The 15959-nt window shown below is 36.1% G+C and overlaps 1 protein-coding gene across 8 annotated transcripts in view; it reads right to left on the reverse strand.

Moving 5' to 3' along the window:
- ARHGEF7 (Rho guanine nucleotide exchange factor 7) overlaps positions 1–15959 on the reverse strand; it is a gene marked incomplete at its 3' end in the record, with an annotated part of 101700 nt that overhangs the window by 20004 nt on the left and 65737 nt on the right. For 5 of the 8 annotated variants that reach the window (XM_083363114.1, XM_083363110.1, XM_083363109.1 and 2 more), the window contains 5 exons: positions 15766–15844; positions 14608–14747; positions 12578–12802; positions 9897–9990; positions 7859–7948 (listed from right to left, as the gene is read on the reverse strand). In XM_083363114.1, coding sequence (XP_083219240.1) covers positions 7859–7948; positions 9897–9990; positions 12578–12802; positions 14608–14747; positions 15766–15844 — 628 coding nt within the window. Of the gene's footprint in view, positions 1–13; positions 229–7355; positions 7390–7858; positions 7949–9896; positions 9991–12577; positions 12803–14607; positions 14748–15765; positions 15845–15959 lie in introns of those variants that run through there. The other 3 variants (XR_014492586.1, XM_083363115.1, XM_083363111.1) reach the window with 3 other exon arrangements.

Consider the following 15959-nt stretch of genomic DNA (forward strand, 5'->3'; position numbering starts at 1 on the left):
GCTCAGAAGTGCATTAGTTCTGGTGAGAGATATAGGAGCAACAGCTCTTACGAGATGTAGAGCCCATTCTGTAACTATGAGCTGTCCATATACTGTCATAGTCAGAGTCTTCAGAGAGGTCGGAAGGCTCCAAACGAGAAAGGCTACTGCGACGACCCAAGGAATCTAGACTGGATTGGTCATCATCAGCCAAGACGTGATTATGCATCAGGTCAGTGCCTTGCCATGCTAAGGATGTATGGGTGAAATGAAAGGGAGGATGGAGACAGGCATCGGTGTGATGAGGAGGAGGACATACAGGATAAGCCACAACCAAAACAGATGAAAATAAAAGCAAAAGGTGATGGGAAGAAAAGGAAAAGAGAAAATATTGTTAAAAAAGCACCAAATCTTTTAAGTCTTTATTTTGGTTGGGTTTTATCTACAAAATATATTTGGCACATACATTTAAAGACGAAAAAAGGGAACTCTCTGAATTTGACTCTCTTGCTTAGAATGTGCATTTGCTTTCATGTTGCTTTTAATTTTCTAAGAAACCATGACTTTAACATGAAGGGCTTTTTTTAAAAAAAAAAGTGGTGGAAACTATTACATTAAGATTTTTTTTAAGTCTTTTGAATCGATTCTTAAAGTTGGGCTAGATGATATTTCCAGAAGAAAAAAAAATCTGCTCAAGAATGCTGTATGCATTTTCCCCAACTTGCAACTTCAGGCATTGGGGATGCAATACATTTGAAGAATGTGCAGATTGAACAAAAATATATTACCTAGCCATATTTAGTACATTTAGTACATTTTCCCTTTAAATGCCAATTTTGATCAGAGCTTTCTTCATACACCTGTATCTGGAATGATTTCCTGGGGGGACTGGAAGAATGTCCTTATGAAATTAATGACTAGAAGTTGTTAGCATTTTGCCATCCTACACAAAATTCCTATCAGAAATTCCTATCATAAGTAACTTATTTTTATAGAAATATTCCAGACCAGAAGCATGGGAGAAAAAATTTAACTGGTCCAGGAACTTTTAATTTAAAAAAGAGAATGTGCAAATATGAGAGAAACAATTCTCAAACTGAAAAATGCCAAGAGAAACCGAAAACTATTTATGTAAGTAAAAAGGTAAAGGTAAAGGTTCCCCCGCACATGCGTGCTAGTCGTTTCCGACTCTAGGGGCTGGTGCTCATCTCCGTTTCAAAGCCGAAGAGCCAGCGCTTGTCCGAGGACGTCTCCGTGGTCATGTGGCCAGCATGACTAGACGCCAAAGGCGCACGGAACGCTGTTACCTTCCCACCGTAGTGGTCCCTATTTTTCTACTTGCATTTTTATGTGCTTTCAAACTGCTAGGTTGGCAGAAGCTGGGACGAGTAACAGGTGCTCACTCTGTTACGCGGCACTCAGGATTTGACCCGCCAAACTGTCGACCTTCTGATCAACAAGTTCAGCGTCCTAACCCACTGAGCCAGTAGCTAATACTAATCAGCTTGATTTAGTGAAAGTAAAGACATAAGACACTTGGGCCCAATTTGCATATACAGTGTCCAAAACAGTTGTACCCAGGCATTATCCACATAGCTGCAACCTTTTAGTGACACTGATATGAATTCCCCAACAAAGAAGGTTTGCAGTAGTCAAAACTCATATGGGGAGATGTGCTCATTAAGTAGCTTACTGCATAGAATTGCCTCATTCTCCTTAGGCTCTCAAGTCAGCTTTCCATAAGCTGCACATGTGAACAGGGCCATTTGAGACTGTCCTAAATGTCCCTTTCACTTCTATAGAAAATGGAGTTGGGCATGGGTGAAACAAAACCAGACAATTCACTGTGATATTTAGGACAAGCTGCCACTGAGCTTAATGGAACTGGATTTTCTTACTGCTTTTCCAATCCTTTCAAAATTATATAATGGTCTTTTCATATGATAATAGACTTATAGGCCTATAATTGAAATCTTGAAATCTTCTGTTCTGTGACGACACATTGTCCACATATAATGAAGGAAAAAGACCATTCTGTTTCAGGAGAAAGAATATGGATATTAGCTATATACCCTATTTCCTTATAAGGTGAAATACATCAAAATCAAGAAGTGCAGGGCAGTTTTACAGAAGACAAAGAAACAAAGATCAGGAAAGTTAAAAACAATTCATAAAACAAGTAATAAAGTAGCCCCTACTGACTAGTAATACATGGATGGATATCAGCATGGTAGTCTAGGACTTTAGGCTTTTGGTTTGGAGATATTCAAAGCCACCTCAGAAACAGGCAATGCACAACACTACTGTTGCCAGAAACAATTACATGGATGGATAGGGTATGTCCATGTAATTGTAAGGAGTTGAGCTACACCTGCCCTCTACAGGATAATACTTAAACTCTCCTGTGTTGGAGATCCAAAGCACAGGATACAAAAAGATAAATATATGATGAACTAATTGAAGGACTTTAATCCAAAAAATGTAACATTTCTTTAAAAATAAGAGTAGGACTAGTTTTGTGTGCAATCATATTCTATATGATCATTTTAGTTGCAATGAATGGCATATTTCCCATGCAAAAGTATTTCTTTTGTCCCACCAAAAAGGTGAAACTCAGGAAAGATTACTGTATATGTGGACTGTGTTCAAAGAAGCAGAATATTCTCATCTTGCGAAAAGGCCCATAGAAATAGAGTTATATGCAGAGATTTAGGCATCATACTCAAATTGTATGACTCCTTAAAGCTGACACAACTCTCCATGGAACAAAATTAAAAATGACATATCTCTGCAAATTTGAATGTATATTTGCTATTCAAAACAGAACAGTGAATATGACAGGTACAGAAGTTTGGATGTCTTTCCAGACATTTTTGTAACCTGCCATTGGCAGAAATAACAGCTTCCAAATATTTCTGGCAGCCTAATGTAATATGTACAGTGATAGCTCAGCACTCCACTGCATCAAAACTTGTCGAATTTGGTATTCGATGAGTTTTGAAGCAGAAATCTTGTCCTGGCACTCATCTTTCTCCCAGTAGTCGATGCACCAGGAAGAACTTGCTGACATCAGCTGCCTCGTGAGCAACTATTTCTTCTAAATTACAGGCCACATGGTAAGTCACGTGGCTTTTCAGTAGTTGTCGCTTTTAGTATTCATCACATCTTTCAGAACAAATTATGGACAAGTACCAAGGTACCACTGTATCGTGTTTAATAGGTAAAAATAGGTTGGATATAATTTGGCAAGACAACGCACCAAAATATAATGTTAGTCCTTAAAGGTAGGCCAGGTCAAGAAACAGGCACTGCAGGAATTACATAATGCTGCTTATTATTGTAAAGGACATAATCCTGAAAGCCAGCCAGAATTTCTTTCTGCCTTTTGTACCAAGCAGACTCAAGATAGGGTTGAGAGTTTCCTTCCTAAGCCATCTCCTTTTCCAGGGTTCAGTTTTGTCTTATTTTTCCTTAACTGCTCCTGCATGTCTTCTTCAAGGTTATCTACGCATTCATCTACACCAAATCAACCAAGAAGCAGTCACAGGAAAGGAAGATAAATATTTATATACAGTACTATATCTTTAGTGAAAATCTTTGGGCAATTCTCAAACATACAATCCATGTAAGAGACCTAAGAACATTTTTGAGCTAGAGAAGTTATGAAAGGAGCAGTGAAAAGAAAGTCTTAAACCATGAACAGAGAGATTATTAGCTGACTATACACATTTGAAAACTAAGTGTATGTTTTGCATTTGCCATATTCACTTTTTTTTCATTCTGAATTAGTAAACAAGTACCCATAGATGGTACAGATACATTCAATTTCACAGAAAGATGTCATTTACTTCTCACAGTAGAGAGTTACATGCATCAATTTCTGTTCCCTCAGGGATTCAGCAAATTGTAGTTTCAGCAGGTTACCTAAACTTCTGCATACAACTTTGTTGTCAAGGTAGAACAGAGATTTAAACAAGAAATAGATGAAAGGAAAGAAAAGCCAGCTGCTATTACTTTTCTCCAAATCTCCTGTCTCACAAGTTATTTTTCAAATAATGTTTCTCCATATGAAAATTTTAAAGTATCTTTTGTCCTATTTCTTATGGTTCCTCCTGTTATGCTAAACTTGCATTTCCTAGCAGCACTTCTAAAATGACAAAAGGATGGTGCTACTAGCAGAACTGCCAGATCTGCACTATGAGGAACAGACAGAATGTGAACATAGAGGTAAAGGGACACTAAAGGGACACTGAAACATGATCTAATTTCCTGGACTCATAACGAATGTATTTACAATGCCCAATCTCTTAAAATATTGTTAATATTTAGGAATTATTAGATACAAACCAGCCAACCTTCCCAAAGTACAAGGCCAACTCCACTTGCTTTTGTGAAGCTCTGTTAAATTGTATGGCGATAAGATTTTTAAAATAATAATTATTTAAATAAAATCAGCAATCTTGAAAAAAGAAGCCGTGCAACAAATTACTATTATCATTTCCCATTGCAGAGAAACACAAATGAAAGCAGTAGATTTTTTGATGTATGCAATGAAATTTCTTGCACTATGTATACTTATAAAATATACATAGAAAAGGGAAAAGAGCAAAAAGCATTTTGCACTAGTTTTGTGTCTCAGTAAGGACACACTTGCATGAACTAAAAAGAATATGCTCACATAAGACTTCTCTCACCTTATACATATTGGTATATAAAATATATTTAAATGACAAGCACCAACTTAGCACAGTTGTACCATTTGAAGCATTACCAATTCATCCTGTCCCACAGTTCAGTCATCTATAGAATCCTAATAACTTTCAGTTAATTGTAGGGTTAGTATCAAATTAAATGACAATGTCTGATTTAGAAGGGAATTATAAAAAGGCCCGTACAAAAAGACATAAAAACATCAGTGACAATTTTATAGCAATAAGTACCAATCATGCGTGCCTATGGTTCCATAACAATACAAAACATTTTATTAAGGTTCTAGCAAAAAAAACCCTCTCAGTAAAGCAAAAGTAATTCTAGAATAATTAACCCTATTATTAAAATTAAATTCACAGGATACACAAAAGAGCTTTAACTGATGTTCTAAAAAACAGAGAGAGTTTGTTAACTGTCAAATATTAGCACACAAATTATTGTCTACAATGCATATTGTCCAAAATTTAACCAAAATAAGCATTAGGGAGATTTACTGGACAAAAAACCCGCATCAGTCTCTATGCTGATTTCTTCCTGTACAGACCAACTTTGACTATTCTGAAGAAAAAAAATACCTTAACTGCTGACTACTTTCATCATTAATGGCAAAACTGTGCAAACGGATTCAAATCAAGAAGAGTATTCCTTAAGTACATGTTATGCATGCGGGCAGATTGTCTGATTAGGTGCAATGCTTTACTTACAGCAGAGGATCTCCACCACTGCAGCCTAGTTTAAGATTAAAATAACCTGAGTCCCCAAGACACAGTGAAAGTTGAGCATGTATCTGAGTAATTAAAAATAGCAGCTTTGCTCAATATACAAAATGTTTAAAAATATAGAATAAAAAGGTACTATTAATAACTATAATAACAGCAATTTTTGAGATAGATGGATTTTTCTATCATATGTCTCATTACCATTTTTGATAGAAACCACCACTGTAAGCCAGATTTTGGGGGATCCTGACTTACCATGAATGAGCCGAGTGTTAATTTAAACAGTTGTTCACTCTCACCTGGCTGTTTCTACTAGCTTGAGCAGATTAAAAATCATTACAGTTAGAACTTCTAAAAAAAATGAATAAAAGGCTGCACTGGTGGCAGATGAATCCTTAGAAGACAATTAGAGACATATCTGTTATTCCTTCTTTTTTTATACAAACATAACCACAAGAACACGTTCACTAATGCAATGCAGACAGAGCCTTATCCAAATTGTTGTTTCATCATTGCTAAATGTAATGGTAAAACAACAAGCAGGAAGTGGGAGGGGGGCTCCTTGACCCTCCAGAGTGGTATCAAAACTAGGTAACTTGAAGTCTGCTTTTCTGCAGCTAAGCATGTTAACTAAACCTTGAACCTTGTGCTATTGTTTATACAAATCATAATTGTATGCTAGGGCAGGGGTAGGCAACCTCGGCTCTTTTATGACTCATAGACTTCAACTCCCAAAATTCCTGAGTCAGACTCAGGAATTCTGGGAGTTGAAGTCCATGAGTCATAAAAGAGCCGAGGTTGCCTACCCCTGTGCTAGGGGGTGGTTAACAGTTTAGAAATTCTAGCTTGCAGAGAATGTAAAAAAATCCAAGCCAAGTTTTCAAATTAGATAATTAAATTAAAGCATTTTGGAAATGTTTAGCAGGAAGACACTGACTCACAGCTCATACATAGTAAGCCAACATTTCCCAGAATAGTGGCCTGTCATTCTTAAAGCAGAACTTTAAAAAACAACTTTTAAAATGTAAACCATATCAAACATTTAATATTTACTATTATAAGAGAGATTTGACTTAACTAAAATTAAAAATAACCAAATCAGTCAAGCAAGGTTTATTCACTATCTATACTATTTGAAATCTTGCACGTGTCCAGCTGAGCAGCAACAAGGCCAATTTTGAAAAACTAAGCATATCTAGTTAGTAGCTGGATGAAAAAACAGGAAAGACCCTAAAAGTAAAAAGTAAAATCCTGTAAGAAGGAAAAGGAAACCACTTTTGCATTACTGTTAAGAAAATTACATGGATAAGTCTAAGACTTGAGTTTCATTCAAAGGAGACTACCTTTACTTAAATCTTGCTATAGTAAACATATATTTAGGGTTGAGTTTGGCAACTTCTGTGATGACATGGATATCATCCATGTTTGCTACTGTTAAATTAAGAATACATAATCATTATACACAAACATTAAATTAGAACAGAAATGTTCAGGGTGATGATTCTCACTTTACAGCAAAAAAAAAAGATATATGCTCCCAATAGAAACATTATCCATGCAGTATCGGGAGCTCTATTAATTTTCTGTGGGAGTGACCTCTTTTTAGTCAGGAGGAACTGCTCAATGTATTCCATGATACAGCAGAGAGGTGAAAGAATGTCCTAGAAAAGCCTTCCCCTAATCTGTTGTCCTTCAAATTTACTGGATTCAGTTCCCACTGCTAAAGCAGTGTCACTAACCATACTGTACAAACATTCAGTCAACAAATCTGGAGAACACTAGATTAGAAGAAAATGCTTGTGAAACACTGTCATTGCACAAGAACATGGTCTGAACTCTGGCTCATAGGATAAAGGGAAAGGCATGATGTTGACAGTGGCATTCATTCAGCTGTCTCACAATAAAAATGGTGGTGTTTGTGAGCCGATGAAGAAAATGCATACCTACCTTTTTGACTGTCAAGTAAAGAATGCCTCCAATTCTAAACCAAAAAGAAACTATGCCTTAGGTATTAAAATGTTTGCAAGAACATTTTTTAAAAATTAGAAAAGTAAACAGCAAAGCCTAATCATCTTTCAGTAAGTACAACTGAAAGGCTTAATGAGATGGTGAATGCACTAAAATGAACATCTAAAACTAAATTGTTTGCATGTATTATTCAAGAAATTCAATAAGATATCATAGCAGTGTTGCCAACACATACATTTCTTACTGCTAAATCTGGGAATCACAAAAGCACTTCTAAAGGATCAAAGAATCAGCAAACATTGCAAATGCACATATGCCCAAGTTCCTAATGAATTTATGTACTATTTTCATCACTTACACCTCACTTTTCAGACCATACAAACCAATGACATGAATAAAAAAATTTTTTTAGCAATTACTTGCTAGATGGCTAAAATAATACTTTACATTTTTCTATTCATATTTTTTAAAAAGAAACTTACTTGAGTTTAATGTTTGACGTGTTTTGGCACTTGTGCAATAAGCTTCAATAACTTTTAGAATCTGAGCATCTTCTTCTAAAGCAGCTGTACCTATAAAATACCCAAAACATATTAATTTAACAATACAATTATGCTGTATACTGACACTCAAAATAAACACTATGATTAACAATTTATTGGTAATCCATGTTTAACAACCATAATTGGGGATAGCCAATGGGTAGAGCTGAGGACTGCTCCCGACCTCCGATCATTCCGCCGGGGCCTGAAGACCTGGCTCTTTGAGCTCTCGGGCCCAGGCTGAGGAGAAAATTTTAACTGGGGTTTTAATCTACAGGGTGAATTTAATGCTTTTTTAATTGGTTTTAACTTTTGTATGTTTCGATTTTAATTCCCTGTAAACCGCCCTGAGTCCTCAGGGAAAGGGCGGTATACAAATGCAAATATTAAATTAAATTAAATTACTAAGTGATGCGGTCAATGAGTGAAACATCATGTGATCCCAATTCACAATTTTACTGCTGGCTTCTCCACTCACTCTGTCAGAAGTTGGCTGTGAAATGTACAAATGGTGATAACGTGATTGCAGGATGCTGCAATAATCACAAAGGCCCACTGGTAACAAAGGGCCCAAATTGCATGACCCCAGGGATGCTGCAATAGTTATTAAGTGCAAGGATCAGTTATAAAGTTACTTTTTCAGTGCCATCATAACTTTGAATGCTTTCTAAACAGGGCAGCTGATTACAAGGAGTACTTGTAATCATAGGTGTTTCTGAAATGTCTTATTCCAGTAATATGATGATAGGATTCTAGATTTGGCAATAGTACCTTTCTAGATCTTGAGATAGTAAAATATTTTATTACTGCTTAATAGGTGAAGATATGAATTATCAATCTGCTGACACACATAGTTCAAGACAACCAGAAATAAATTAGGGAAATTCAAATATCTATTGCTTCTCATTTTTTCAAATTGGGAAACTATGATTTACGTTTTTGGGGAAAATATTAAATTAAAATGCTATGTTATTCCTATTATTTTATTAATAACCATAAGACTCTTGGTAGTATAAATCACACATGGCAGAGAAGATTTTTAAAAAATCCAGAGTAAAAGATAATCAGAAGTCAAATTACAATTGGCATACAATCTAAAAATAGAACACCTCACACAAAGAAAATTAAAATAACATCATCTTAACTAAGTTTAGGACCACTTAGGAAGAGCAGTCTTAAACTGCTTTTGAAAAGCTGTAGGAACTGAGATAAGTCAAATTCCATAGTTTGGGCCCATTGATGAAAAAACATTCTTTAACTTCTGTCTTCCTAATTTCATGGATTTGTACCTTAGGTTGATGCTAGCTGAAAAAGCCTATTCTGAAGTATTTCAACATTAAGTCAGATAGTGATTTATCATTTGTAAACAGCACTATAAATTGTTCCTGGAATCTTATTGGTGATCAGTCCAGGGCACATATCATATTCTAATGTACTCCTCAAAGCCATTGCCATTTGCAGGCAGACTGTTGCATTTTGTACTAAATGCAGCCCAGACTCACAAACAACCTCTCCCAGTGATTTTATTATAACTAAAAAGCTGAGGGGACAGAACTGAATTCTGTAATTGTGCTGCAAAGACACAGGCAGTGTTTTCTTGAGATTTTACGGTAATTTTAAAATACATTTAACTCTATTTTCAGAAGTATGCAGCAACCTTCTTTTCTAATCTTTCTCAACTCTCTCCTCTTTAGTTTTAATTGGTATTTTTAAAAAAATTGATCCTTTTCCCAAGCGTACTTTTCCCAAAAGGGTTAAATAAAATCAAACTATTCACTTTAGATATACTGCATGGCATCAAATATATTCCTATAATAACAAATAAAGCTTTTCAGAAGCTTTATTTGTTATAATAGGATACACAGTCATATCAGAAAACTTAATAAAACAAATAATTCAAATGTATTAGATTACCATGATGTATAGTGCACAAAAAAGAACTGCAGTTTTGCCTTTCATCCCTCCAGAATATACTTACTTTTTCTCAGAGCAAATTCTTCTTCTGATGGTTTCCGTTCTGGTTTTCGCTTGGGCAACAGTTTTTTCATGGTTTTAGGGCTTTTGCTGAGATCCTGTTTGGATTTTTTTTAAATATAGTATATAATGTACATAACTGACATTTATTTGTAAAAGTTCAAAACATTAAGACATGTTAATGAAACAATGATTTATTATTATAAATTCTGCTTTTCAAGCTATGTCCTAGAAACTCATTAGAGAGAGAGAGTGTGTGTGTGTGTGTGTGTGTGTGTGTGTGTTCATAGTCAGCAAAAGCAGACACATGTGTAAGGAAACTCTTAAACAGAAGCTGAAAATAGCAGTCTCTCAAAGGGAAAATAAATTTATTTACAGCCCAAGACCATCCATATAAAGCACATTAAGTACCACAAATAAAAAAAATTACAGAAGCCAGAAACAGTAAAAACACTACCCAGAGTCAGTAGGTGAGTTTGGCAAATTTGTTTAATAAATAAATAAAATATATAAAAAAGTTATGGAAGAAGCCTAAAGCAGTTTGGGGAGGAGGACACCAAATGACCTCTGTAGACTATAGCTACTGAAAGACATTTTGCAGCTTTCCTGGAGGTATGTGGAAATTGATTACATAAAGGTAAATAGTATCCAAAGGTGATCTGAAGAATGAATAAATGTTCTGACAACTGGTATTATGAAATCTGTCTGCCTTTGAGTGTACAATGGGAAGTTAACAATATATGTAATATGGATTCCACTTCTGCTTCAGAACATATCCAAGTTTTCATAAGAAAGTCTGATGCAGATGTGGCAAAAAAAGTATTGGTACACATCCACTTTTCCCTAAACAATCCCAATTTGCCATGAAGTAAGTTGAAACTGACTTAAGTAAGTGGTATCCAACTTTATTTTATAGTTCAGACAACAGACATTTTCCTTGTGATGTATAACTTAATATATTCTTGTAAAGAATAAAAAATAAAAGACTGCAGCTAATTTTACTGGACATGGCCACAAGAGGAAAACTAACCCCAGATTCTACAAAACGACAATATGAATGGGGGAGAAACAAGGAAAACCTCTGAACAAATCCTGGCTGACTTCCAAAATCAAAGTACAACACCAAAGGTACAACAATACCAAGCCAAGCCATCCATCACTGTCTGCCTGGAATGCAAGCAGACAGTGCAAGCAGACCCCATTTCTGAAAACTAGACTTGAGTTTGCTAAAATACATATTCACAAGTCTCAGTCATTCTGGGAGAATATCCTTTGGACAAATGAAAACAAAATCAGAGCTTTTTTGTTAAGTCACACTACTCTTATGTTCACAGAAGAAAAAATAATAATATATTTTTTTAAAAGGACACCCTCCCTATACTATCCTTACTGGAGCCAAAGAAGAGATTATGGAGTTTCTCTCTGCCTCCTGCACTGGGTACCTTGAATCTGTGCAAGGCACAATGAAATCAAATTATCGGCATTCTGGAGTGAAATATAATGCCTAGTCTTAGAAACCTTTGTCTCAATCACAAGTCATGGATTCTGCAACAGGATAGTGACCCAAAACATATATTTAATTGAACCCAAGAGTAGCTGAAAAGCAAACAACAGACTTTTCTGATGTACTTCCTATGAGTCCTGACTGTAATAAAACATATATGGAAGAGCTGAAACTCCCAAGAGTTGGGAAAAAGAACCCCTCAAAGCTAACACAACTGGAACAGTTTACTCAAAAAAAGTGTGACAAATTGCCAATTAAGAAGTGAAGTCTTATTCAGAAAGTACTTGATTGCAGTTACTGCCTCAAAAAGATATGCCACGAAATACTGTATTAGATTAGTGGACACGGCCACACCTTGTATTTGCCCATTGTCACCTATTGAGTACCTGAGACATGAGTAGCATGTCAACTAGAGCCAGGGAGTAAACTTTCATTTGTACGTCATATATGTTGAAAATGTATCTAGTGATAGTCTAGGAAGAGGAGAACATTTCACTGTAATGAGCAAGGGCAATTCTAGCTCTATCAGTTTGAATGTCTTAATCCCAAGTCCACTGTTTAAAACCAGCTAAAGCTTTAGTAAGTATGAGGAGAATTACTGCCAGAATAGGAAAGATATACTATGCCAGACCATGATTAGTTTATTTCTTCAGGGAGGAGACAAGACTATCTAGAATAGTAAGATAGATCAAGAAAGTTGAAGAGTTTGCTTCCATCATAATTCAAGATGTTTTAGATGAGCTCCAAAGAAAATACAGCTCAATTCTAACCATATAAAAACATTAAGAGACCCATTTGACAGCTTTTAAGAATTTTCGTTGGATGAAGCTTGAGGTACCCTTGTGGATGCAAAACTGGATATGATACAGCATCAAACTAAAAACTTTAGTTTTAAATAATTTAACTGCTGTTAGGACATAGATCTAACCATATAGGCTTCATTATTGCATGTACATTTCTTACTAAAAACATAAAACACCAATGATTCTCTGCTGATCACACTATTCTTAGGAGCATGGCATTCAGGATGAAAATTCTGTCAAAATCATACCCAGCTCTTCATAATTATACCTGACTTACTGTTGAATGACAGCTAGTTCAAAAGTTTTGTAAAGTTGCAAAGAATGTACATGGACAGAATTAAAAACAAACAAGTTCTTTCATGCGATATTCATTCTCACCTCTTTATAACAGAGCGCTGCTGAAGGCCTTAATGGAGGTGCAGGTCGTAAACAGCTCAAACTCCATGGCTTAGGAGTTTTAGGCGGCTCCAATGGTCCCCAGTTTATAGTGGTATGAGGTGTCCCATGATGTGAAGGATGTGGAAGGGTATGATAGACAGGAGTCATCAGCATTTGCTTGCTATCTGCATGCTTGCTAGATGGTGTTACGGGATGAGACGGAAGCTGCCATTTGAACAAAAGAGTCAGAAAGGACCAAAAAATGAATACAATGAATACCATCTGATTATGGATATTGACACTGTTCCAATAAACAATACTCTGCCTTATTTATGCTAGTAAGTAAAAGGTAAAGGACTCCCTGTGAATTTTATTTCACTAATTGTTGCTGACTATAGGGAGTAGTGCTCATCTCTATTTCAAGGCCATTCTGCGGTCAGTGGCCAACATGACGAGTGCTGTTACCTTCCCACCAAAGTGATACCTATTTATCTACTCGCATTTGCATGCTGTTGAACCCAGGCTGCCGGCTTTCCAGCCAACAAGCCCTGTGTCTTAACCACTAAGCTATCATGCCACCCTGCTAAACTAGTTATTACTATTAAATATGTAGCGGGAACATGTAATTGCTATATGTACTGGAATTTGTTTCCTTCAACTCTGTTGCATACAAATACTAATCAGTTAACTTAATAATACAAATGAATCAGTATATTGACCCATGTGTGTTTATTTATTTATTTATTTATTTATTTATTTATTTATTTATTTATTTATTTATTTGGTTTATATACCGCCCTATTCCCAAAGGACTCAGGGCGGTTTACAAGGCAAAATTTAAAAACAATCCAATATAAAATTAAAATAAATTAAATTAAGTCTAGCCACAAAAATTAAATCACAATTTAAAAATATTAAACCCCTCAGTCCAGACCAGATAGCTCAAAGAGCCAGGTTTTTAGGTCCCGGCGAAATGAATGAAGGTCGGGGGCAGTCCGGAGTTCCGTTGGCAGTTGATTCCATAGGGCAGGCGCGCCCACAGAGAACGCCCTCCCCCTGTGGATCGCCTGTCGGCAATCCTTGACCAGCGGTACCCTGAAGAGGCCCTCCCTGTGGGAGCGCACAGGACGATGGGAATTGACGCTGGCAGCAGGTGCTCCCTTAGATAATCCGGGCCCATGCCATTTAGGGCTTTATAGGTCATCACCAGCACCTTGAATCTCACCCGGAGGGCAACTGGAAGCCAATGCAGCTTGCGGAGAAGAGGTGTTACATGGGAGTATCGGGAGACTCCCATCACAACTCGCGCGGCTGCATTCTGCACCAGCTGAAGCCTCCGAGTGGTCCTCAGGGGCAGACCCATGTAGAGAGCATTGCAGTAGTCTAGCCGGGAGGTCACGAGCACATGGGTGACTGTGTGTAGGGCATCTCGGTCCAGATAGGGCCGTAACTGGCACACCAGGCGAACCTGGGCAAAAGCCCCCCTGGCCACGGCTCCTATATGATCTTCCAAACTGAGCCGTGAATCCAGGAGGACACCCAAGTTGCGGGCCCTATCAACGGGGTAACACCTCACCCCCCATAGTTAACGATGGAAAAGATTGGTTAGTCTGAGATGCCGGTATATATTATTGGAACTTTGTAGATCAAGTAAATAATATATTTCCTTTCCATGTGAGTATTACTAGGTTCACAAAATGATAAAAGTTAATAAGGAAAATAACCGTGCATTTTGTTCCTTGGCCTGGATGTCTGAAGAGACCAGCAAAGCAGCAAGAGATTCAGTTACATTTGACACAATCCTTTCTTACATAAATAATTCACCATCAAAAATCATTTCACCAATTATTTATCCAATTAAAATTCTACTGCTAAAAGCTCACTAATTTTATCAGTGCAATTTAATTATCAGCCTATGTCAAGGTATAGTTTTAATTATAATATAAATATGTTTTCTTCAGTAGCTCCTTCATAATGGGTTGGGCCTCTTTAATTTATAAGTAGTGGATTAAAGGCAGAGGTCCTCTTACCGTATGAGAAGGAACAGAATGTGGTTTAATTGCAGGAGTCCCAACAGTTGTTACTTTGGTTTGTTTCTGCAGATGATCTACCCACTCATGCAAATCTTGTTGATTATTACAAGATACCAATATCCGCTCTATCATATTGCCTAGAACCAAATAAAACATGCTGAACAAAAAAAGTAAAAGAAATAACTACCATTTAAAAGTGTATAATGCTGAATCACTATATAAATTATAGCAAATACCCATCTATCTTAATTCTTTCATACCTATGCAATACATTAAGTGTCTTCTTTACATTATAGTATAAGAATTTGTTATAACCATAGTACCAAATTTTTGTTCCTGCTTCCAAAAACTCTGAATATGTGTAATATCTGGCTTTAAGATTTGTCAGAAGGTTGAAAGTGCAAATTGATGCCTGGAACATATATCTTTGATGGGGATTGCCTTATTGACAACTACTTGATTTTTAAGATGATGGCCATTTCTTATATTCATCCTGGAAAAATAGTAGTTGCTCAATTTGTAATCTGCAGAAAACTCACTGGTTGCCAGTATATTTCCAAATACAGGTCAGAGTTTTTTCTTCTAAAGTCCTGAAAAACTCAAATGATACTTACTCCTATAATGCATGATCAACTGAGAAAGTTATGTTCCAAATGCTACTGTTAGGCCATTAATGATTTGAGAAGAGTATTTCCTACAATGCTCTAATTTCTTCAATGTTTTTATAATGTATCTTTCTCTAAGCCTACTAATTAAGTGGAGTTTATTTTAGCTGTTGATAGTGTAGTTTTATTGGTTTTAACTTAGTTTACATTTTTTTCTAGGATATTTTTAGTTGTAATGAGGCCTATCTTCAATTCATTTAAATTAAATAATTTTTAAGTGGGATGATGCAAAACTAAAGAGAGTGCTTATACTATCTTGCTGTTGACTTGGCAGACTTCCAACAGCCTTCCTTTTGCCTATATAAACTGTCCAGTTACAACACCCATGTACACCAGCCTGTCAGACCAGTAGACATGCTTGTTGCAGATTATGGAATTGGAGAAAACCAAGATAGAGAACAGTAGTTTAGAAAATGAGTAGGTGCCAGTTCTGGTAACATTGTTTGCTGCATATTCACAAAAAAGCCCAGAATGGGGAAAAAAACATTACCTGATATTTCAAATGTATTTCTGTGATTTTCACTATCTTCTAGTTTTGTGATGGTCATCCCTGTTAATGGAAGCTTTCCCTAAAAGCAAATGCACCATTATTATTTCAATTAATTCATCAAATATTATTGAATAATAAAACATACAATGGAAATGTTATTATAATTGAAATTAAGACATATACATTCTGATACT

Source organism: Vipera ursinii (assembly GCF_947247035.1).
Source record: "Vipera ursinii genome assembly, chromosome: 4".
Classification (NCBI taxonomy): domain Eukaryota; kingdom Metazoa; phylum Chordata; class Lepidosauria; order Squamata; family Viperidae; genus Vipera; species Vipera ursinii.